The 24,218-nt window shown below is 38.5% G+C and overlaps 1 protein-coding gene across 2 annotated transcripts in view; it reads left to right on the plus strand.

Moving 5' to 3' along the window:
- Nucleotides 1-19,068, plus strand: part of LOC122646357 (putative 3,4-dihydroxy-2-butanone kinase) — a 44,066-nt gene extending 24,998 nt beyond the window's left edge. Inside the window, exons 11-20 of one of the 2 annotated variants that reach the window (XM_043839901.1) lie at nucleotides 1,735-1,865; nucleotides 1,993-2,085; nucleotides 2,340-2,404; nucleotides 8,468-8,611; nucleotides 8,699-8,742; nucleotides 13,093-13,173; nucleotides 13,319-13,392; nucleotides 13,467-13,579; nucleotides 13,674-13,769; nucleotides 18,778-19,068. In XM_043839901.1, the coding sequence (XP_043695836.1) occupies nucleotides 1,735-1,865; nucleotides 1,993-2,085; nucleotides 2,340-2,404; nucleotides 8,468-8,611; nucleotides 8,699-8,742; nucleotides 13,093-13,173; nucleotides 13,319-13,392; nucleotides 13,467-13,579; nucleotides 13,674-13,769; nucleotides 18,778-18,903 (967 nt within the window). In that variant the 3' untranslated portion in view covers nucleotides 18,904-19,068. The remainder of the gene's footprint in view (nucleotides 1-1,734; nucleotides 1,866-1,992; nucleotides 2,086-2,339; nucleotides 2,405-8,467; nucleotides 8,612-8,698; nucleotides 8,743-13,092; nucleotides 13,174-13,318; nucleotides 13,393-13,466; nucleotides 13,580-13,673; nucleotides 13,770-18,777) is intronic. The other variant, XM_043839902.1, reaches the window with a different exon arrangement.
- The last annotated feature ends 5,150 nt before the right edge of the window (nucleotides 19,069-24,218 follow it).

Consider the following 24,218-nt stretch of genomic DNA (forward strand, 5'->3'; position numbering starts at 1 on the left):
AATGAAATTGTTCTCCCTTCTTCACCAATATTATTAATAATAGGGTAGAGTTAACACACAAGAGAAATTCCCAAACTACCCCTGACTAACAATTCTCATCTTCTAGTTACTGTTCATGTGAACAGTGTACGGTACTGTTCACAACACTGTTCACCTGAATAGTGTACGGTACTGTTCACAACACTGTTCATATGAACAGTACCCAAAGCACATTAACAGTTATGATATTGTGAGAAGCAGAAAAGGCATAAGATTAAAGATTAGCACAGTACATACCAGAAGAACAAAACAATGTATAGAACTTTCTCTCTCCTCCCCTCTCCAAAAAAAAAAAATAATAATCTTTGACAATTTCGTGCTGCCAAGGAATTTTGTATGCAGGGTTGACATGTTTATAGCCTTAGCAAATGCCTTCCTTTCTGGAAAACCTTAGTAATTGATTACTTGATTTTGGACTTAAGGATGATTATGTCTAGCCCTAATTGATTAAAATCGCAATTCACATTTAGTGTCTCAAAATTCATCCCCCTTAGCCATTTAATCAGTTGGTTTATGTGCAATAAAAGCTTATTATTCATTTATTCGTACTTATCTCTGCATTATCCATCAGTGCTTACATTGTGGGGAAAGCAAGGGTGAAGAAATATGAAGATCTTTAAACTAATCTGAACACAGAAGAAGGGGGAATATGCTATCTATAGGATAGCTAAAGTGAGAGAAAGGAAGAGTAGAGATTTAAACCATGTTAGATGTATTAAAGGTGATGATGGTAGATCACTAATAAGGTATGAGGCGTTAAGGAGAGATGGAAAAAGTATTTCTACAGTTTACTTAATGAAGATTCTTCAAATAATAGGGCCCCGAAAAGCTGCATTACTCAACTTGACACACTTGGCCAAGATATATACCCAAAATTTGGGTTTCTAGAGTAAAAGAAGCTTTAAGAAAGATGAAAGTAGGCAAGCCCCCAAGCCCGGACGGGGTCCCAATAGAAGTGTGGAAGAGCTTAGGAATATGTGGTTTATCTTAGCTAACCAAGCTATTTAACAAGATTATGAGCACAAAGAAAATTCCAAATGAATGGAGGAGAAGCATTGTGGTACCAACAACAACAATAACTCAGCCTCATCCCAACTAAATGAGGTCAGCTACATGGATCCTTTTAAAATAAAGTAGGGAAAACTGAGATCCATACAAAGGGAAATGAAAGTAAGAGGAATGAAGAATAAAAATGAAGAAATGAGATAAGAAAAGTGAGAAATGGGAAATGAAAAATGAAAGTAAGAGGAAAGAGGATAGCCCCAGGAAATCAGGAAAAGAATGACATTGGTCATCATATGTCATAGGATTCGAAGCCAAACTACCACGATGGTTTTTTTCCCCTAATGATTAAACAAGTGTAAACGTGCTTAAATAAGCACTCCCTGAAGTTTCAAGGCAAAATTTCAGGTTTTGGCCACCGAAATGGCCATTTCAAAATTTCCACCAAAATGGACCAAATTTCAGTACTGAAGGTACGAAATGCCGAAATATTTCGGTGGTGTTGAAATCTCTCTGAAGTCCATAATTTTTAACCTTGTATCTGGAGTATGGCTTGTCTACCTTACCTGAGTAGTCAACACCAAGTAGGGATAAGTAGTTGAGTTGAGATGCCTTGTCAATTTGTTGAGCTTGCTACCAGCCTTTCCAATTTTAAAGGAAAGGTTTGACTATGATTTGGATTTTTAATTGTAGGTTAGGTGCCACCCCCTTAATGGAGTTGATGATTGCTTCAGGAAATGCTGTTCATAAAATGCAGCTAGAACATGGACTAGCTGTTGAGAGAGTGTATACAGGGTCATTCATGACTTCTCTTGATATGGCAGGTTAGATACTTTGGTAAACATTTTTTTGGTTTTCTAAACAGTGTGACATGGTTGCAGTATTCCCCCTCCCCCTCCCCCTCCCCCCCTCTGGATGAGAACTCTTTTTTCTTTTTTCTTTCTTGGGCAGGATTTTCAATTTCTATTATGAAGGTAGATCAAGCAATATTGCAGCGTTTGGATGCCCCAACTAAGGCTCCAGCTTGGCCTGTTGGTGTTGATGGTAGGAATTTGCAAGTGGGAATGTTACATGCGTTCATTTCTTTTTCATTCTTGTCTGCGGGGTTGTCTCAATTAAAACTATCAGTTTATATCTAGAGCATTTTAATCTGTAGAATTTGTGGATCTTGCCCCCCAAGCTTTTTCTTTCAGTATTACTTTATCAACTCTGTCATCAGATACAAGACACAGATGCTTACCTCTCTTTTGAGTCTTTCATTATATTATGAGCTTATCAGAAGTTTCTTTAATCTGCAGGGAGTCACCCACCTGCTAAGATTCCTGTTCCAATTCCACCATCTCGGTCAACAAAAAGTGATGAGGTAACTGCCATTGATGGAGCTAATTGTTATAAGTCTAACTTTTTTGAGCAAATATATCTTCTCACATGTGGCACTGTTTGATTTCCTTGTCATCTTTGCTTATGAGTCATCTAAAAGTCTACTTTCTGTCTTTGGGATAATACACTCCGCATATATTTGACCTTTAATTTCCTTCTGACATATTTTGTTGCATGTAAGTCACGTCTGTAACTAGATGGTTTTGAGAGTTCTGTTAAGACATAAATGCAACTTTATCCTATAGATGTATTATCCTAATTGATTGAGAGTTGGAGTGATAGTTATGGAAAAGAAATGTGACGTGTATCAAATGATCAGTGGTGGGGACTTCAACCTACAATATGCCATTCTCACAAGTAGAGGCTGAAACCTCAGCAACACTCTAAGTGAAGTAAAGCACAGGCAGTCACACAAAAAAGGCAACCAAAATATTGACCTCTAAAGTAGTTCTCGGCTTCTCGTGTCGATGTCTAGGAAGCCAACGGACAGCAGTTCTTCAGCATTAACGTGGTGAAGGCTCCCCCCCCCTGGCTGTAAGAGAGAGAATCTTCTTTGACCAGCTATCACAGTGGTGTATGGCCCTAATGGCGGTTAATGAAATGTTCCTTTTGTTACTGAAAATACTCTCATAACAAAAAATATTCCTTTTATAACCATTCCGTTTATCCGTATTAACTTCATCTTCTAGAGGGTGAAGACCACGAGGGCTGCCTGGAACAACACATTTCACCTTTCCAAGGGGGGGCATTAACTAACTTGAGCTGCTATAAGTCTATAGCTACCCAGAAACCACTTGTGTTAAGATCCTCTTCCTCATTTGTATCCACGTAGCTCACCCCTCTTCTTCTTCCTCTCCTTCCTCTGGTGACTAAAAGCCAATCCCTGCAACTACTGTTACCTTGCTCGTGCTTCCATCTGTCTTAGTCACTGCTTTCATGTTCTCTCTTCTTTTCCAGATTGCTTCCCTCCAATTCTTACCTATGCAATAATCATTCTGCCAACACCTGGAGGAGGGAGGAAATGCCTTCTGGGTGCTAGTACATCTCCCAGAGTCCCAGGCTCACCTCTCTAGTACCCTTAAAGTGGTCCTGCACCTGCCGTTTATTCAGTGCATTTTGGCCGCTTTACATACTTGAAAGTTGAAATAGCTCTAACTAGACTCCCACTGAAGTAAAGAAATAAATAATGTCATTACAATTCTGCCTTAAACACTAACTGATTTGCATATACAAGTAAAGGAATCTTTTGTTAACTCTCTACCCAGTAGACTAATTGAAAAACTGCTGGAATGAATAGTTTGCGGTATCTCCGTGTCATTAATTCTCGCCACATCGTTACTAAACTTGAATACCATATACTCTATAGTATTACTTATATGAACCCTATTATTTGCACATGCACCTGAGCATTATGTTTTCATTCAAACCATCAAACAACAACAACAACAACGACAACTCAGCCTTATCCCAACTAAATGGGGTCGGCTACATGGATCCTAGTACAAGCAGAAATTAATAATAAAAGGTAAAAGGAGAACATAACAATGACACAAACTCTAGGGCATCAACCCAACTTAGCTACAAACCGCATCTTAACTTAATGTAGTCCTAGATAGATGATAGGATCTACTAGGAACCAGGTAAAATCAGGATCCAATAAGCTACTGATTTGGTGGGGGCAGAATTGATGTTTTAGGATAATTCTAGGGCTAGGTTTATGATAATGGTGATAAATCTTATATGGTTTTAATAGGCAGGTTTAGGGGAGTTAGGGTTTAATGGGGATCGATTGTGGGTAGGTAGGTTTAGGTTGGAAGGTGAGAAGAAGAAGGTAATTACAGAAATCTGTGAACTACTTGCTTGAAAAAGAAACTGATCTTCAAAGCAGTAGCAGCTTGAAGATTGATTGAAAAATGTATCTCCCGATCTGAACAGATGCAAGGAGTCAATTGGAGATCCACCAATCCCTCACCTTGAGATCCACAAGGCAGCAACACTCTCATAGGAGCAAAAGCAGCAACAGCAATGGCATGCAATCATGACTGAATTTTTTTTTTAATCTAAAACTGTGTAGCTCTTAGCCCCCCCCCCCCCTTTGGCTTTTATTTATAATCATTGAATGAGGTTACATAGCACTATCAACAACTAGGTTGATGTGAAGACTTTCTAATTTAAAAAATAGAAACTAACTACCAATTACAAAATAGAAAGTACTAACTTCTAATTATGAAAATAGAAACTAAACTGAAAATAGAAACTACTAAGGCTTTATAGATCCAGCCTTCTAAACAAGCAAGGAAACAAAAATAGAAACAAATTGAAATTAGAAACTAATATACTTTCTAAAACTGAAAATAGAACCTAAACTATGGCAGCATTAGGATAGAATCTTTCTCCACTTGATGGGCCCACGAAATCTTCTAAAAAGTATCTCCACACAAGAAAAATATGGTCTGAGACACTGTTCACGTGAATGGTGTTTCCTAGTCCAAAACTGGCCCAATACTTGGGCTGGTTCGACCTGGTCCAAAACTGGCCTAATACTTGGGCTGGTTCGATCTGCATCAGCTCTCCCCTGCTTGAAAAATTCCTCCTCGAATTTTGTAGTGATGAGGGGGAAACATGTGATTAGTAGCTTTGACCATCCCCAAACAGAATTCCGGTGAGGCAGGAACATTGCGGATAAAATCTTCAAGGGGTGGAGCTTTCTCTTCGAAGAACCATGGTGGCATAACAAACTCTAAGTGTTCGTTTTCTGAATCAGCAGCAATTGTGAATGTCCTGTCCATAGAGTCTTCAGTGTTAGCAACCTTCTCATCGAACACTTGAGACACAAGCTCCACCTTTTCAAGAACAACATCTTGAAGGTCATTGTTTTCCTTTGGAATGCTCTCAATCATCTTTTCATCTTCTATTGTTTCAGCCATCAATACATGAGAAAGAACATGAATACCTTGAATATCATCACCCAAATCTTCATAGTAACCAGCCACTTCATCATCAGATGGGGGGATACGCATGCAAACCCTGTTCATCATTAGAGGTTTTCTCTTTTTTTTCAGCCACATTAACAGGCTTATGCTTTTGTGGGCAGTCTTTGGCATAATGCCCAATCTCATTGCAGTGGAAACACTTATGGGGTTTATTGCTGTCCATGGGAGCTTTACCTTTATGATTAGCACGTGGAGGAGCTGTAGGTCGGGAAGAACTACCGACAAAATAGCCTGTCCTAGTAGAACCAACAGCAGGATTTCCAGCTCGAGTGTAACCATTTGAAGTAGACTTGGATGCTGGAAAAACTTTATTGGTGTCGACAGTAGAGGAGTCAAACTTTCTAATGGCAGCCAATAAATCTTCAGCCTTCAATGCCTTCTCAAAACAGTCCCGGACATCTCTAACATCAACTACTCCAATGGCCCTGGTAATATCAGCCCTCAATCCCAGTCGAAACCGAGATAGCATCTAAGTGGTACTCTCTCTAGTGCCAATACGAAAAGAAAAAGCATCAAACTTCTGCATGTACGCAGATACAGTCATAGTCCCTTGACGTAGGGAGTTGAGCTGATCCTGCAATTGAGCTCTGTAGTGTCTGGGCAGATATTTCTCCTTTAAATCATATCTCATATCTTCCCATGTAGTAGTTGCATGGCCATTAAGTTCCATGTCTCTCTCTGCATTTCTCCACCATTCTCGGGTAGGGCCAACCAGCTTGGTACGTGCCAATCTCATCTTCCTATCTTCAGGCAAGTCATACCAATCAAAATTATCATCAAGGGCAGCAAGCCAGTCATAGAATACCTAAGGATCATGGTTCCCATCGAACTCCTTCAGCTCTAGTTTTACCTTCTGGGTGTCATATCTTCGGTTGGTAGCTTCATCTGCAGTGAAGTAGGATCTCAAGTACCCCTCAAAATTAGGCCTTTGAGGGTCTTCTCTAATTCTGTCCCTGTCTTTTTTGTATCCATCTCTATCATGTTTGCGCCTATCTCTGTGATCCGTGTGATTTCTGGAATGATCTTTGTAGTCCCTGCAATTCCTGGAATGATCTCTGTGATGTCTGTTTCTTCCCAGGATTCCATGTACTTCAGAATTAACTTGGAATTTGTCTTCTTCTAAGGGAAGGTTGTTGTCCCTAAGAGGTGTAATCTGCCTTTGTTCCATAACTTGTAATCGATCATCGATAGATTTCTGATCTGCCGAAAGTTTTTGGAGCATCTCCATAATTACAGCAAGGGGATCAGGTTGGGGTGGCAGATTTGTGCGTACCACTGGATTGCCATTTTCACCCATGGTTCTGATACCACTTAATGTAGTCCTAGATAGGTGATAGGATCTACTAGGAACCAGGTAAAATCAGGATCCGATAAGCTACTGATTTGGTAAGGCAGAATTGATGTTTTAGGACAATTCTAGGGCTAGGTTTATGATAATGGAGATAAATCTTATATGGTTTTAATAGGCAGGTTTAAGGTAGTTAGGGTTTAATGGGGATCGATTGTGGGTAGGTAGGTTTAGGTTGGAAGGTGAGAAGAAGAAGGTAATTACAGAAATCTGTAAACTACTTGAAAAAAAAACTAATCTTCAAAACAGTAGTAGCTTAAAGATTGATTGAAGAATGTATCTCTCAATCTGAACAGATGCAAGGAGTGAAGAAGAAGAACCTCCCGATCTTAATAGATGCAAGGAGTCGATTGGAGATCCATCAATCCCTCATCTTGAGATCCACAAGGCAGTAGCACTCTCACTGGAGCAAACAATGGCATGCAATCATGATTGAAATTTTTTTTAATCTAAAACTGGGTAGCTCTTAGCCCCCCCCCCCTGGCTTTTATTTATAATCTTGAATGAGGTTACATAGCACTATCAACAACTAGGTTGATGTGAAGACTTTCTAATTTCAAAAATAGAAACTAACTACCAATTACAAAATATAAAGTACTACCTTCTAATTATGAAAATAGAAACTAAACTGATAATAGAAACTACTAAGGCTTTATAGATCCAACCTTCTAAACAAGCAAAGAAACAAAAATAGACACAAACTGAAATTAGAAACTACCTAATATACTTTCTAAAACTGAAAATAGAACCTAAACTATGGCAGCATTAGGATAGAATCTTTCTCCACTTGATGGGCCCACAAAATCTTCTAAAAAATATCTCCACACAAGGAAAATATGGGCTATGACACTGTTCACGTGAACTGTGTTTCCTGGTCCAAAACTGGCCCAATACTTGGGCTGGTTCGATCTGCATCATAACTGCTCAACATTCTGCTCTTGACCTTGAGAAAGGCATGTATTACAACAACAGCGTCCCAGCAACATAGTCCAATTAAAAGGGGTCAGCCACATGGATCTTCGCTCTCCAATCAGCTCTATTTGAAGTCATATAGAGAGTGAAGCCAAAGCTAAGCGTGTCTTTCTTCACCATTTCTCCTATAGTTATCTTAGGCCTGCCTCTAGCTCTTTTGGTTCCCTGACTTCCCTCAATCTGAATCAGGTCGCTCCTTCGAACTGGGGCATCTGAAGGGCTCCATAGAACATGGCCATGCCACCTCAAATGACTCTCTAAGTTTATCATGAATCGGAGCTACTCCCAGCCCTGCTCTAATATGGTCATTCCTTACTTTATCCTTCCTAGTTTTCCCACACATCCTCATCTCTGCAATGCCAAATTTATTTATATGAACTTCACAACCCAGCATTCCGCACCGTACATCATAGCTGGTATAATGACAGTCCTATAAAAATTTCCTTTTAAATTTTCATTCAAACCAGCATTGAACTTCTTTACTTAAATTCCAGATGTTTATGAATTCTTGGTTATTTTCTGTGAACAAATCCCACCCCAGAGACAAAATCATTTGGTATTCTGCCGAATGTACCTCCCCCCCCCCCTCTTCCCCCAACCAAAAAAGAAAGCACATTATACCGAATTATGATGAATTGAGTACTGAAATGTGCCTGTATAATAATAATTTTGTGCTATTTCTCCAAATTCACTCCCCCTTGTCAAATACAATGATCCATCTTCTATTGAATAGGCATTAAGTCGACCAAAAGTGCTCAATCAGCTAGGCTATCTTCTTGAGGCGGCTATCGAAGCAGCAGCAAATGCAGTTGTCAATCTTAGGGATGACTTAAATGGATGGGATAGTAAAGTAGGTGATGGTGACTGTGGTTCAACGGTGAGTCAATGAGTCATATTTCATGATTTATTGTTGCTTGTTGAATCTTATGCGCCTTGTGGGATCTGAATATATGTGCTTTGACAGATGTTTAAAGGTGCCATGGCTATTCTTGAGGACTTGAAGAAGTAGTAAGCTATTTTTTGATTTCTCAACATTTTCATTTGGTCATGTTGTTTGTTTAGGCTTTTTAAGTAAATGTATTGCTATCATTCTAGTAGATAATGGAACTTATTGGAATTGCATGAAAAAAATGAATTTTTACGATTTTTGCTATGTTATGCAGTACCATAGAGATTTTTTCTTTCTTTTTTTTTTGGGTTGGGAATCCTACATATACTGATTCATTATATTTGTAAAGCATTCTGAGTGTACATGTTTCTTTTTGCCATCATATTAAATCAAATAGTTATCTTCCTAAAAAAGCAGTAGATTCACCTTGTTCCATGGAGTAGGGTTCTTACAATGGACCATCTATTTAGTGTTATCTCCAGTGTTGTGGAGTTTTAGTTCTCAACTGTCAGTCGTTGATTTACTGAAACATTGGTGCCCTGAAATTTTGGTGGACATTCAACATTCATTATAATCCCTTGAGTTGAACAGGTAGACAAATGATGATGTATAAAACTTCAAAAAAAAAAAGAAAAGAAGCTAGTCTAACCTTCTAAATTCTAATGCATAGTTGCACCCATTACTAGAGCAGGTCCAGCAATCCTCTTCCAGAACTCATGGTTCTGTAAGATAAAAGCACTAAGAGTTTGATCATAAAAATAATAATAATAATAATCAGCCAGCTGGCTGAGGTTCAGTGGGAATGAAATGTGATGAGAATTTATCAATTATCAATTTATCTTATTATGTTTCTTCCACTCATAAAAATTGAATCAGTTTCACTTGAACAATCTTTTTAAAACATGGTGGCCATCCTTGTAAAACCTCAGTGAGTGAATATAAGGCTGGCCATTTGGGTCTTTCTGCTCTAGGAATGTACATGTTTGAAACGAGGATTTAAGGATCAGTACCATGGATGGATTAGTCAATGTTTGGGTTGGATGATCAGATAATCCAAACCAGGACATAGGTCATCTTTTCAGATCCATCATAAAAGTGCTCTTCATAGAAAAAGAAAAACTAACACATGATTTAATAATGCTATAAAATGTCATTCTTTGCACAGAAAAAATATGGAACACTGAAACCATGTGATCGCATAAACATTGTGCCGTGTGCATAAAACTGTGAAATACTAAGAAATTTAATTTTAGGCACATAATGAAGAACGAAATGCACAACACACTGTAAACCAATATGTGAAATACGATGTTGTATCATAAAAGGTGCAGTCTGTCATCATTGTTTCTATATGATCCATCTCAATCAGAGTGAAGAGAAAGTGTGATCACCACCTTCTTCAGGCTAATAATGTGTCTGAGTATTTGCTGGACTGAATGGAGTATGTGTAATACTCCTCTTAGCTTGGCTACGATTGGCTGGAGCCACTGGACTCTAGACTACTGCTGCCCATGTCCTTTATATGATGATTGCCCTTATGATTGCGACTGTCAATATCCATAGCTATTTCACTGAGGTTACCTATAGCTATAATAACCACTATTGCAAAAGTTGGACTCTCCACAACCATAGTTATCTTAGCATCGAAGAGGATCCAAAAGCAAGGCAACACCAACTAGGTGTCCAAGGCGCCTGGATGCCTAGGCGACGTATTGACAACTGGACAACAACCATATCTGAACCTATATTGCGTACCACCAAATCATAGTTGTCACAGCATCTAGCTGACCCAAGGCATTGGAGGGGGCCTGGATGCAAGGGGAGACCAAAAGGTGACTAAGGCGTCCAAGGTGCCAGCCTAGGCGACCAAGACTCCTGGCCGCAAGGCGTCGCCTTGACAACTATGCACCAAATGATAGGTCTCTGTCTGTAAACTTAGGCGTTGTCTCTAAATCCATTTATGAATGGTCAGCTTAGGGACACCAACAACTGAGGTTGTCTAACACCATGATTAGGATTTTGCATCCCGTGGTTTTTTTCCCTTGATAAATTTCAAATTTTATTGAAGAAACAGACTACGCTACAACAACAACAGGGCAGGTGACTCCCCAAAACCTGAAACCAAGTACAGGAGAAAATAGGATAACTAACAAGGAAGAACAGACATCCCCAGCCACAACAATTCTTGGCTTATCAACACCTTATGTAGCCATATTACCTGCTAAGAAGTTTGCTAATCTTGGCCTCCAACTGAAGGAAACAAATATGGAAGACACCAATTTGGATCTGGTGAACAATGTGAGAATCTCCATGGACAAAACATCATCTTTTCTGAACCAATCAATCACAATAACTGAATCATCTTCTAACTCAGTACTGCAAGGAGAGAGTTATGTTTGTCCTAACGGAGACACCCTCACCTAGACCAGAAAAGACATGAAGGATGGTGCCTGAACTATCTCATTTCACCGACTCCTGCAGGACCAGGGTTGCCTAATGTATCCATACTTTTTCAAAATTTTCCATAAATTTTTTCTTTCTCAATAGTTTTTTTTTTGGGGGTGAGGTTTTAAGTTTAGTATCGACTATATCAGTTATTATCAATTAATTTGAGCCATATCGATAAGTATCGACCAATACTGTATGATACAATTTTTATTATTTTTTTAAGAATAAGTATGATATAGGATATGTAGCATATCGTTACCATAAAGATAAAATATGTATCGGTAAGTATCAACCAATACAGTATGTTTCGTAAATCCTTGGGTGTAGGTTACTCATCTTCAGCTTGTTGCACAGTTTTTTGTGTATAATAGGATGATGCTAGAGCTAGTCCAGCTCTGTTCAAGTATAGGGCCTTTCACCATACATTTCTCAACAATAAGCTGCAATGAATAATCTTATCAGCTAGATTGACAAACTTATAGCCCTGTTTAACATGAGTTGCAACTAACGTAGGTTAGTCTTCATGTACCTTGGAGGTTTGACCTACAGGCCCTTTGTCCAAGTTCATTTCCAACTGAGAAATACTGGAAGAAAACTTGCAGTGTCATGGATGAGTTTGTGGAGTTTATATGATGTGCTTTCGTTATATAGAATCTGTGCAACTGGGGCATGTTGGGTTCATTTTACTAGGATTTTGCAGAGAAACCTATATGATGGGATTTGTTTCGTATTCCAATTTCACATAATTGAAAGTGTTAAGCCAATAGAGACCAGAAGAAATAACCATTTGCAGATTAACTCCATAACAGATATATTCTGGTTTCCTTATTGTTGATCCACACTCTGTGGTGTTTCCCTTTTTATTAAAAATAAAAATAAAAAAGGCGTACCCAGTGCACAAGGCTCCCGCCCCTACAGGGTCTGGGGAGGGTCATAATGTATGCAGCCTTACCCCCGCTTCACGGAGAGGGTGTTTCCAAAGACGAAAAATCCGTGATCACTTGGTCACAATGGAACAAGCTTACCGTTGTACCAAGGTCCACCCTCAGTATATAAATAATTATATAACATACTAAAAACATGGGCAACAATGAAAGACCCAAACATTAAGTAGAGAGTACAACGCAAGAAAAACCTCAATTGCAGAACAAAAATATTCACTGCCAGAATAACTGTATAAGATAACAATTAGTTACACCAAGTCTGAAGCAACTTACCCTATCCTCTTCTGAGATGATTGAAACCTCACCGATCATCAATAACCCCTCAAGAATCTACCATCCTTCTTTCCTGCGTCACTTAGAAATGCCCCAAACACAACTAAGTACCTGACAATAACTCATATCATTTTTTTCGAATTTCCTGCATCTTGAAACAGCTTCACCTGCTCCCGTATTAACTCCATACGCTTGAAGAAAAGATCAAGCTCCGCCATCCTCAAGTTTCTCCATCTCTGTTCCAGTTCTTTCAATTGCGAACTACCCAACCGACTGTTAGAGTTTATATGTTGTAAGGGTATTTTAGGGACTAGTTAGTTTACTAGTTGCCTTATATTGTAATTCTCTTTTTTCCCTTTTACCTCTCTCGGGTAGAGTATGTAATTTGTTCTATTCTCATTAGTGAAGTAATATAGGTGTGTGAGAGACATTCTCTCTAACACACAACTTTCCACCGAATTCTCTTTCTCTCCATTTCTTCATCTTCTTCTTCTATCTTCTTCTTCTTTCTTACCTTACATCCATTACCTAAATCTCAACTCCGACAGGCACCTTCTTCCACAAACTGTCCTCCACCTTTGGCATGTGCATCATCCACGCCTCTTTTGTTTTTTTAAATATGCCTTTGTTGGTAGACCCATGGTATCTGAACCTATGGGACCGTCTCATGTGCTGATATGTGGGAAGTAGTGTTTTCTCTATTAAATCTGTAACACAAGCTTAGGTTTTTGCTTCAAGATGATAATCCTTCCATTTTATACATATTTTAAGGGACTGAAATCACTTATTTTTCGGCCCTTGCAGTTATCCTCTGAATGATGCTGCTGAGACGGTCAATGAAATTGGATCCTCTGTCAAGATTATGGGAGGGACAAGTGGGATCATGTATTGTATCTTCCTTTCCTTTGTAATAAGTTTATTTTGGAAATTCATGTTCAGAGCAAACTCTGGTGTCATATTATGGTTACTTCTTGATTATAGGTTTGTTTGCTTTTAATTTATTTTAAATGTCTAATCTTTCCCTGTACAGATATAATATATTCTGTAAGGCAGCTTACGCAAAGTTGAAAGAGAACACCGCACCAGTGGTTATATCTAGACAATGTGAGATGATTCTCTTGCGTAATTATCAGCAAGACTTACATAGACCTCAGCCCTAACTACTGCTCTTTCTCCAGGGGCTGATGCACTTGATGCAGCCATTGCTGCAGTCAGTAAATATGGAGGAGCTCGTGCAGGTTATCGCACATTGTTAGATGCACTTATTCCTGCATCAGCAGTTCTTCGTGAGGTCACCAGTCATCACATCTATGCATATGCTGTTTTGCTTTATCTACCGGATTGCTTGACACTGTATACATGATTTTGTCTATCTTAATGAACAGAGATTAGATGCCGGAGATGATCCATCCACTGCTTTTCTTCTGTCGTCTGAAGCAGCACTGAGTGGTGCAGAGTCTACCAAACACATGCAGGCACAGGTAACAGTGTCCATTGAAAAAATTTATTCTTACCTTCAACGATATTAGGAATTTCTCTCCAAATAAGTATTGAATGTGGTCAGTTTGGCCAAAATCACATCCTACATGAAACAGGAGCAATACATGCCATGTATCAGGTTGGTAGTGGCCCAAATTTCACTGAGAGCAGAAGAGGTTACCCCCAGCCTCGCCTGCTCCCAAATGGACTCTGCCACGTTTCTGAAAAATACAAAGTAAAGTTGTTAAAAATCACTTATCCTTGATTGTTTTTGGACTATTGTAGATATAGGAGGAAATGTGCATTACATGGTGGGTCAAATGATTGAATTAGGTGCTCAAATTTGTTATGTGAACAATAATGGTGCCCTTCTTCTGATCCAATGGTCTGGATTAGCCAACGTGGAATTCTACTTGGTAGAAATCAGAGGCCTTATCTACCTTACTATCTCATTGCACACGTGTTTTGCCAATAATTAAAACATGGAAAGTTTTGTGACCCATGACTTCAGATCACATGGTGCAACTTGTTGGGCTCCATGTGGATCATTCTCCATGTCTGGTTGTTGGATTGTCAAAATGGGGAGAAATTAATGCAGAATCGATCTTGAGCCAGTAAAGCTAGCGAGAGTTCAATTGCAACAGGATCACATATAGGGACAAACTGGTATTAAGAACAGAGTTCTCTAATTCTTTTTTTTTTTTTGTGGGGGGGGGGGGCATGTGAAAGAAGAAAAAGAAGGATGTGAACTAGGTCACCCACCTAGAACTTATTAAGAGCCAAGTTCTCTTACACTTTTTTTTTTAACATATGAAAGAAGAAATATAACGATGTGAACTAGGTCTCCCATCTAGAACTCGACTAGCATCTCTCCAGTCCTCTTGGCATCCCGCCAAGTTTTACCTACTGCATCCCACATGGAGCAGTTCTGAATTCCACAGAACCATGCTCCATCTCTTACAGAACTCACAAGCTCAAGGCTAAGTCATTTCTCAAAATCGTTACATTCTATTGTATCAGTACATTGTTTAAATAAAAGACCCAAAGACTGAAAGTTGCAACTAACTAGAACCTTCCCTACGTGGACAGCAACTTGGACTAAAGACACAAAACTGAGAAAGTAAAATAAGGATAAAACATATTCCCTGTGTGGCCTGATTACAATTTTCAAAAAATAAATAACTAACTAAAGAAAGAAAGAACACCTCATAAGTGATATGATTCGTAAAATCTAGGAATAAACAATCCACACAATCACATCATCTTTAAATGGGTCCACAGCTGTTGCTTCAAGAGATGAGCGATCTTCACACGTAAGGGACAGCTTGGATTGAGAATAAGTTTCCAGATTTCTAGGAGATAGTAACTGCAAGCAACTCCACTGTAATGCAGGACTGGTTTGTGTTGGTTTGTCCAGATCTGAACTTTTTGGTTCAAAATCAGGCTCCATGGATTGTGTGACCAGGTTCAATGAACCAGCCTTATCTATTCTACTCGTGAGATGATTTAGGACTTTATTTTATTTCTTTTATTTATTATTCACCTGTTAGGATAAATTTAGTAAGTTGTTAGTGTCTTGTGGGGCCCTTTCTTAGATTTAAGGAAATCTTATATGCACACAATCGTGGGTACCATAGGGAGTAGTTTCCTTTTTCAATTAGTCTTTACTTCTTTTTATTATTGAAGTGTTGGAGTCAAATAGGGACTCTCCAAGATAGCTTGCGGTTGGAGGGTTTTAGGTAATTTAAAATTCTCCTTTTTTTGGATCGAGTCAGTCTTATAAATATGTAAGGCTTAACAGCCCTCTTTACGATTCAAGAAATGAAATTGGTTTAGTTTATTGGATAGTGGGGTTGGTGCCTCTCTCCCTCTCTCTTCCCCCTACGATTTGGGGTTCTCTCCCTCCCTCTCTCTCTGCGACATATCTCTCTCCTTCTCTCTTCTCTTTGTTCTTCATATCTATGGCATATGTACCAAAAAGGCTATTTCTCTTTCCTATGCCCATCACCACCAGATCTCTCAGATCTGCATTAGTTTGGTATCAGAGTCTAACTTGAGGCTACACCATGGAGGTCGATCCATATGATTCACATCGATTATTAATGAAATCCGTACACTCCAAGAAAGTGTGGGAATGGGACTTTGTAATCTCCAAAAAAGGCTTCTTGATCTTAGGACAGGTTATCGAAAGCTTGTTGATAATACTGACTGCTTCTGTGATGAGGTGTCAAGCATGATAGAAGCTTCAGAGGATAGATCAATGGTGGCAAGAGTGGTGGACAACGAAATTGACGATCAAAATGAAGTATACGGTCTAATCAAAATTGAAACTGAAGAATTGATCGACAGTTCGATTGTAGATGTGAAGCCCCATAATCGGATTCCAATCAGAGAGATATCGTTTCCCATTGTTTATCAAGTGATCGTGATGGTTGATCATGAGATGCACATGATCATTACTTCATCAAATCCAAAATTGTGGATGCTGATCCTCCCTTGCCACAACCCGAGGACGAGTTTTTTCTAACCAAGAGGGAATAACACAGGACTGGTTTTGGTTGGTTTGGTCCAGATCTGAACTTTTTTGGTTCAAAATCAGGTTCCATCGATTGGGTGACTAGGTTCAATGAACCAGACTTATCTAGTCTGAGTGTAGGATGATTTAAGACTTTATTTTATTTCTTTTATTTATTATTCAGTTGTTAGGATAAGTTTAGTAAGTTGGTTGTGTCTTGTGTGGCCCATTCCTAGATTTAAGGAATCTTACATGCACAAATCATGGGTACACAGGGAGTAGTTTCCTTTTCAATTAGTTTTTACAGTTTTTTTTTTTAAGGGAAAAAGATCTCTACTTGGTGGTGTTTCCTATGCCCTCTCACAGGGCACCGTGAAATGATGCCTATGCCCCCTAGGTAGATACCCAGGCGTGCTCCCCCATTGGCCCAGACGCTTGTGTAGAGACCATGCGACCAAGTAGAGATCTCTTGCCCTTTTTTTTAATTATTAAAGTGTTGGAGTCAAATAGGGACTCTCCAAGATAACTTGCGGTTGGAGAGTTTTAGGTAATTTAAAATTCTCTTCTTTATTTGGATTGAGTCAGTTTCATAAATGTGTAAGGCTTAACATCCTTCTTTACGATTAAAGAAATGATATTGGTTTAATTTATTGGATAGTGAGGCTGTTGCCTCTCTCTTCCCCTGGAATTTTTCCCTAAAACTTCAGGGAGTGCCTATTTAAGCATGTTTATAAATGTTTGAATCATTAGATTGGGAGGAGAAAAAAACATCCAAAATGGTGGTTTGGCTTTGGATATTACATATGAGGGCCATGTCATCCTGTGTCTGATAAATCTCTCAAAGTCCATCACAGCAGCCATATAGGTGGAAATTTGGCCAAACGATGCTTCAAGTCTACCAAATATTGAAGTTGATGTTCCACAGTTGACGACCAAGCCTTGATTCAGCAGCAGAATGAAAATTACAAAAAAAAAATTGAGGTTTTCTAGCAGTTCTGAAACTCTAAAGTGGAAGGGGGCAAAAGCTTGAAATTTCTACTACGAAATATTGTTTTTATATATGGGCCCATGTTTAAAATTTCGACGAGATCTGGACTTCCCTATGTTTTGCATAGGATATCATTTGGACTAGTGTCAAAACCGAATTATTATGCTGAAATTCAAACATTTTGGTCGAAATTATGAACCATGCACTTGAAGAATATCTAGAGATTAGATTGTAGGAATTTTGATGGCAGGGGTCCTTAATTAGGATGCTTATACTCGTGGATTCAATGATGCGGTTGCACTAACTTGGATGGATAAACAAGATCCGGTTTGGAAGCCCAGACCAAGGAAAACCAAACTAAGCCTAAATTTGGCCATTGGTTCCAATAGGAATAGATTGGGAATAGAAAAGTTTGGGGGTATTTTGTAATTTGAAAATTAATATTTTCAGTCTTTTAGTATAGAAGTCTAGTTTTGAGTCCAATTGAATTTAAGAATCCATGTGTGTTGGTTTTATTAGAAGTTGTAAATATATAAGCACCCCATTCCTATATCACACAATTGAATGAACAGAATTTTTAAGTTTGATGGTTGCTGGTTGTTTCTCTTTCTTCTATTCTTCTTCTGCTTCTCTTTGTCCTCCTGATTTCTAGTTCTGGACAGACCCTATTTTCCTGTCAAGTTTCAGCTTGCTTTCTTGGTCATATTTCCTCTATTAGAATATAATTTTCTCTGAAACTTGGTAACTATTCCTCAATGCTATCCTCTCTTAGGATCTGCCCTTGTTTTCCATTTTCTCATCCCTTTATAGGCCATCTATATGGTCTGCTCTGTTTTCTGGTTTTCACTGTAACTGATCTATCAACCAACCAGGGATTTATTAAAATATTGTTTTTTTGGTTTGGCTTTAGTCATTAGACCTGGGAAACATTGTTGGTGTGACCCCAGCCCAGTTCAATTGGTTTCTCGGGAGTTACAGCTCTTATTAACCCCCTGGTTCACCTTCCCCTTGTTTCTTTCAGGGTTCTTAACTTTAAATCTACATACTCATATATACAGCCTCTAGGTAGTATCATGTAAATACCAAAATAACTGGTTTGATTCTAAATTGCATTTTTTATCTGAGTTTTGTCCAGTTGTCTAATTTTTCTTCAAAATTTCAATTTGGATCATGTTTTAGAGTGTGGTTCCAGCCTTTGTGCTTTCTAGAATCCTCTAGATCTCTGACCTCACCAGTGAACCTGCATAGATGCATATTTTATGCATTCTTCCATGATTCTGATTTCTAATTCATCTTAACATACTAATCAACAGTGAATGCTCGAGTATGTTGTGTAGTCAAACTAAGAATTTTATTTTTTTTGGATCCTTGAATGATTACCAAACTTTAAACCAAGAAAATCAAACTGTAACTGTACCTAGATAAGTATGATATTAGTGTTTGCTGCTGTTTGTGAGACCTTGGTTTCAACCTGAAACTGCTATGACACTCCTTCATGTCTTTGTAGGCTGGCCGATCTTCATATGTCTCTGGAGAGATCCTTGCAACAGTCCCAGACCCAGGAGCCATGGCTGCAGCATCGTGGTATAGAGCTGCAGCCCTAGCTGTGAAGGAAAAATGCCAAATTTCATAGCCAGAAGTGACTTTGGTGTAGAGCTTTCCCCATATCTCCTGCCTACATTTTGCTGCAATTTTAAGCCAGTAAATTTTGTACTTTTTGGGCTGACTATCAAAACTCTAAAAGCTTCCCCGCTTATGCAATTGTGTGCATAAAGCTGAGAGAGTGCTTGTCTTTCTATATATGCTTGAGGAATATATATATATATCATCAAATACATCAAAGAGTAACATCATCCGGGGAGAAGTTCCAAAAAAGAAAAAGAAAAAAAAAAAAAACAAACTAAGAAAAAGAAAAGAATAAGAGATCTTGAAGTCTAATGCTGTTTTTTTATTATATTATGGTTTACAATCGTTTTTTGTAACTTTCAGACTGTATACATAGAATGATGACATGGTTAGCTAAGGGACTTATCCTCATCAATGTTCTGGTCTTGCTTTCGTCTGGTTACATAAGAAAACTTGGTCTATTTGTATTGAGGTCGCAAATATTAGGAAGTTGTAACCTCTAAATATTAGTTTACTCTAATATCTCACTTTGTCAATATATATACAAGGATGCATAATCTACTATCAGAATACTTTCTCAAGAAAATATTTTAAAATTGTAAAGAAAAAAGAGAAAGAATAGAGTGTTCTCTTCTTATTACGAAGACATCCACAGGCTAATTGATCTACAAAGTAAATCCTTTTTATTGAGTCCCTATGGGTTAATACCATGTACAAAATTAAATTTGAGAAACTCTACCATAGACCTAATCATTCATATATTTATACTCTGTTTGGGAGTCGGATTAGTTTAGTCACAAGTGAAATGCTTCTGTATCACATGTGCTCCAAAATTTCATGACCCAACACCACCCACATGATATCTGGCCTATTTTTTCGTTGATTGAAAATTGTGAAATCCCCAAGTCATTTAAACCATTCATCTAATTATCTATCATGCATGATAGACATGTGATTTAAACCTTTGTAATTAATCTGACCATTGAATAAATGGATCAACAATTAATCTAATGGATGATGGTTCACAACCCAATCCCCCTACCCCTAAATCACTGTTACTTTCGACCATGACAAGATCAATAATTCCATGAGCTTTGGCTTCTGCTACCTTAAAACTTCCATTTCATGAAATACAATTTAACCCAGGGACCATTCACCATTTTGGTTCAGGGTTGACCAATGGCCCAACCTAGGTTTCAGAACAAAGCATCTAGTTTGTGGAGCCAACCAAGCCGCATGAAAAAGCTCTTAATAAGACGAGCCCATATCTGATCCAAGCAAGGATTGAGATCTTGGTATCGGTATCAGTTTCTGCTGTCTGTCGATATCAATTCAGATCGGTCAATATTGGCATGAGCTCGCTTGAAACGAAACAGACCAAGTTAATTAAGTGTCAGTTATGATCTTCTCTGGTGCTTGGTAATGACTACAGTGCAGAAGTTGCACATGATGACCCTCAACATCAGGGCTAGTAGTTTTTTGTATCCTGTAAGATTATCTTACTTCCTTCGACCAAAAAAAGAAAAAAAAAAGATTATCTTACTTCCTCTCCAGACTCCATCTGTCAAGTTATTATAACACCAAAGTTAGAGGTGAAGATGTATATTCATTCACTTATGTTTCAGAAGTCCAAGTTCAGATGCTATTTGGTGTTCTGGGGTTTGTGGTTCAAGTAATTCAAAGTGCGCGGATCTTCGTGATGGTCACTATTTCCTTTGACAATCCTTTTGACAATCCTTAGAAATTGGGACTTGAAAGTGAGATATTTGTTATCTATATACTGGACTGTTGGTAATTTGGGTTATTTCAGTGTTGAGCTTTCCTCTCGTATGAGGGTCATCGGCTTTCCTGTCTATAGAAGGGGTGGCAGTAGAGGGTGACTCCTCTTTGGTTATACGGGCAATTACTATCACTACCCTACACTTAACCTATATATTTATTAAAACTACTTTACCTTAAATTTCTTTTCTGATACTACCTTGTTTTTAAACTTTTACATCTCCTTCTACCTTCATGTTTTTAAATACCTAGATTGCCCTTCTTTTCACCTAGTAGTAATCTGCTAATCTATTTATCCATGAAAGAGGAGCCCGGATCCTGTCCAGCGTCATTGAAGAGGATTCCTCTCCAATAACACTCTCCTAAGGCCATGTTTCATATCTATTCAGGCTGATTTAACTCCGTTTTTCTCATTCTTTTGTCTTATTTTCTAATTTTCTTTTTCCTCTCTCCCTCTTTTTTATAGGAGCCCATAAAACATGATTGAAAAGAAAATAGGTAATTAAATCTAGAATCTAATCTCAAATCTCTCTCTCTCGCTCTCTCTCTCTCTCATACCTTATGCGAAACAATCCGGCAACTTAGTTTATGGGCTGAGGTATTATCGTATCATGAGGTATCGGTATCATATCGCTCGTATTGGGGCAATATGTAACGGTTTTGGTTGTGGCTGATCTTGATATTGTGTCAATATTGTATCAGTGACACGTTACGGACAAGGGGTAAAACAATCAAATATCTCTTTTTAAAGGGAAATCAGGGGTAATTTTGTCAGATACGGCTGATCCTTGTTGATATCGTAGCGGTATCATATTGGTTTTGCAAGTAACCAATACCTGATCCAATACCATGCAGTAAAACCATGGGTTCTAGTGATCGATAACGGTCTCTACAGATTCAGATTGGTTAGGTTCACCCCTGTTTCCTTCAAAAAAATTAGATTTTTTAATTTAATTTAAAATTTTACCTTTGTCTGTACTGGTCCACCGAGACTGGATCGGCAAGGAATTGGTATTGGTCTCAACCGATACTGATGTGAATCGGCCGATCCGATACTGATTCTTCAAACTATGATCTTGATATTGTGTCGATAGTCGATACTGTATTGGTGAAATGGTACAGACAAAGGGTATAGTTGTAAAAAACCTAATTTTTTGTAAAGAAAATCAGGGGGTAAACTTATCTGATACAACCGATCAGTGTCGATGCCATATCGATATCGTATCGATTTTACAGGTGATCGATACCCATTCCAATTCAAGTGACCAATACCCGATCAGGCATTAGTAACCACTCCGACAATATAATTTCCTCGCCATCCTTATGCAATACCAAATCGGTAGTTGTTCATCAGAACCAATGTGAGTTGCAGGATTGTTTCGCATAAGGAGAGAGAGAGAGAGAGAGATTTAGATTTGAGATAAGATTTTGGACTTGAGAGAGAGAGAGATTTGAGATTAGATTTTGGATTTAATTACCTATTTCCTGTTCAATCACGTTTTATGGATTCCGTGATTCGTTAAAAAGAGGAAGAGAGGAAAAAGAAAAATAGAAAAAAAGAAAAAAGAATGAGGAAATGGAGTTAATTCTCGGTGAATAGCTATGAAACATGGCCTTAGGAGAGCATTATTGGAGAGGAATCCTCTTCAATGACGTTGGAGAGGATCCGAGCTCATGAAAGAGCCAACCGATTAACAAAAAATGACTTTCCCTCTCTCTCTCTCTTGGTTCATCTCCTTCCTTCTTTCCCGCCATTGGAGAGCTTAGAGGTCTGAAAGTATTAATAATCTTAAGGACTTTAACTACTCAGTACAGTTCCATCGATACTCCATAATAATAAATATGGTAACTGTTTAAATGTTTAAATAATAATGGAGTGATTTGGGTACAAACAACTTCTCCAATTTCCAATTCTAAGTGTTAGACCTTTACTATCCCGCTTGATACACGAACTAACCTGAAATCCCAGTTTTAACCACCTAAAACAGTGAAGAAGCTAAAAATTAGTCTCTCTCTACCCTGTTGCGTTTCTGCTTCTTTTTGGGCTTGCTTTGCTTTTCTTTCCTCTTCAAGACAAAAGTAGAGAAAGCAACAGAGAGATCGGATACATCGTGGTCTGGGCTTCCAGAGGATTTGGTGGTGATGATCAGCCAATGACTCAATCTACGCTGATTATGTTCGATTCAGTTTTGTCTGCAAGTCCTGGTACTTCTTTCTCCACAAGAAGCCACACCATTAGTTCCCGGTGTTGATATTACTTCATAAGAAAAAATGCACCTTATGTAACGGCATATTCAGGTTAGCCAATAATAAGCTTTATCACCTCAACGACCTTCACTATCTTGACTCACGCTATTTGTGTAAGGGTTCCTCCTCCCATTGTTGGTTGGTTATAGGTATGTTTTAACCCACTCAACTGAATTAGGAAAAGGCTGTGGCTTGGGCTGTTTCACATAAAGAGTCAACTTTCTGTTTACAGTCCTGCTTTTGGCATTGGCCTTGGCCTTTCTTTGCTGCGACTGGGAATCTGTTTTGCATAGCTTGTGGTTGTTAGTTAAGAAATCTGAAAAGAGACGTGATTAAACAAATGGAGGAAAAGTCAAAGATGGTTCAAATGTTATGGCATTAAAACAATAATAACTAGGTGGTTTGTCACTCATTTCTTTGGGCGAAAGAAAATTGAGCAGAACTGAAAGACTAGCGTGTGATACAAGATTATTATTAGGGCAAATTTCATGGACACCCCCTATAATTATTCGAAATGGCAAGTGCATCCTAAATTTTGCAAAAATGTCAACCTTTCCCCTGACGTTAAGCAAAGTTACCCCAAAAAGATAAAATAACAATTTTACCCTCTTAATAAGAATTACCATCCAAAGTGACAATGTTGAATTTACCCTTTGAGTAAATTTTCTTAAAAATTACTCAGAAATCTATCATCTTCCACATTTCTCTTCCCACGTGGGCTGCTTCAGCTTCAGCTCAAGCTGTCGACAACCAACTCCGGCGATTTCTTCTCCGGCGATGATTACTTGCAGTGACTATCATCACCCATTTGCAGAAAGTACATTCCCCTTCTCTTTTTTGACCATACTTCCAATAGTTTAATCACTAATGTTAGCAGAACTCAATAATAGACAGATATCCATTAGTTCACCTCTTGACAGGCGAAAATCGAAAAAAATTATCCAACAACTACTCAGGAGAGATCGGAACACCTAAGAAACCAATGACGATATCAACAGAACACTAACCCAAAAGAAGATTCTTACGTAGGTTCGTGAGAATACAATTTTATGAAGCTTAGTTAACTGAGCAATAGCGAATGAGACGCATAAAATGCGGATCTGAGATGTACCTGAGCACTGATACTAGAGAAAAATCAGCCGCTGAAATCCCTGGCCGAACGAAGGAGGAGAAGAAGAAGAACAAAGTGTGTCCACACTCCACCGCTGCAATCGCCTTAGAATTAGATACTATATTTCCGCCGTTGCAACTAATCGGAGACGGAGAAGATGAAGGGAGCAGAGTGAGCAAGATATT

This window comes from Telopea speciosissima, chromosome 11 (genome assembly GCF_018873765.1).
Source record: "Telopea speciosissima isolate NSW1024214 ecotype Mountain lineage chromosome 11, Tspe_v1, whole genome shotgun sequence".
Classification (NCBI taxonomy): Eukaryota; Viridiplantae; Streptophyta; class Magnoliopsida; order Proteales; family Proteaceae; genus Telopea; species Telopea speciosissima.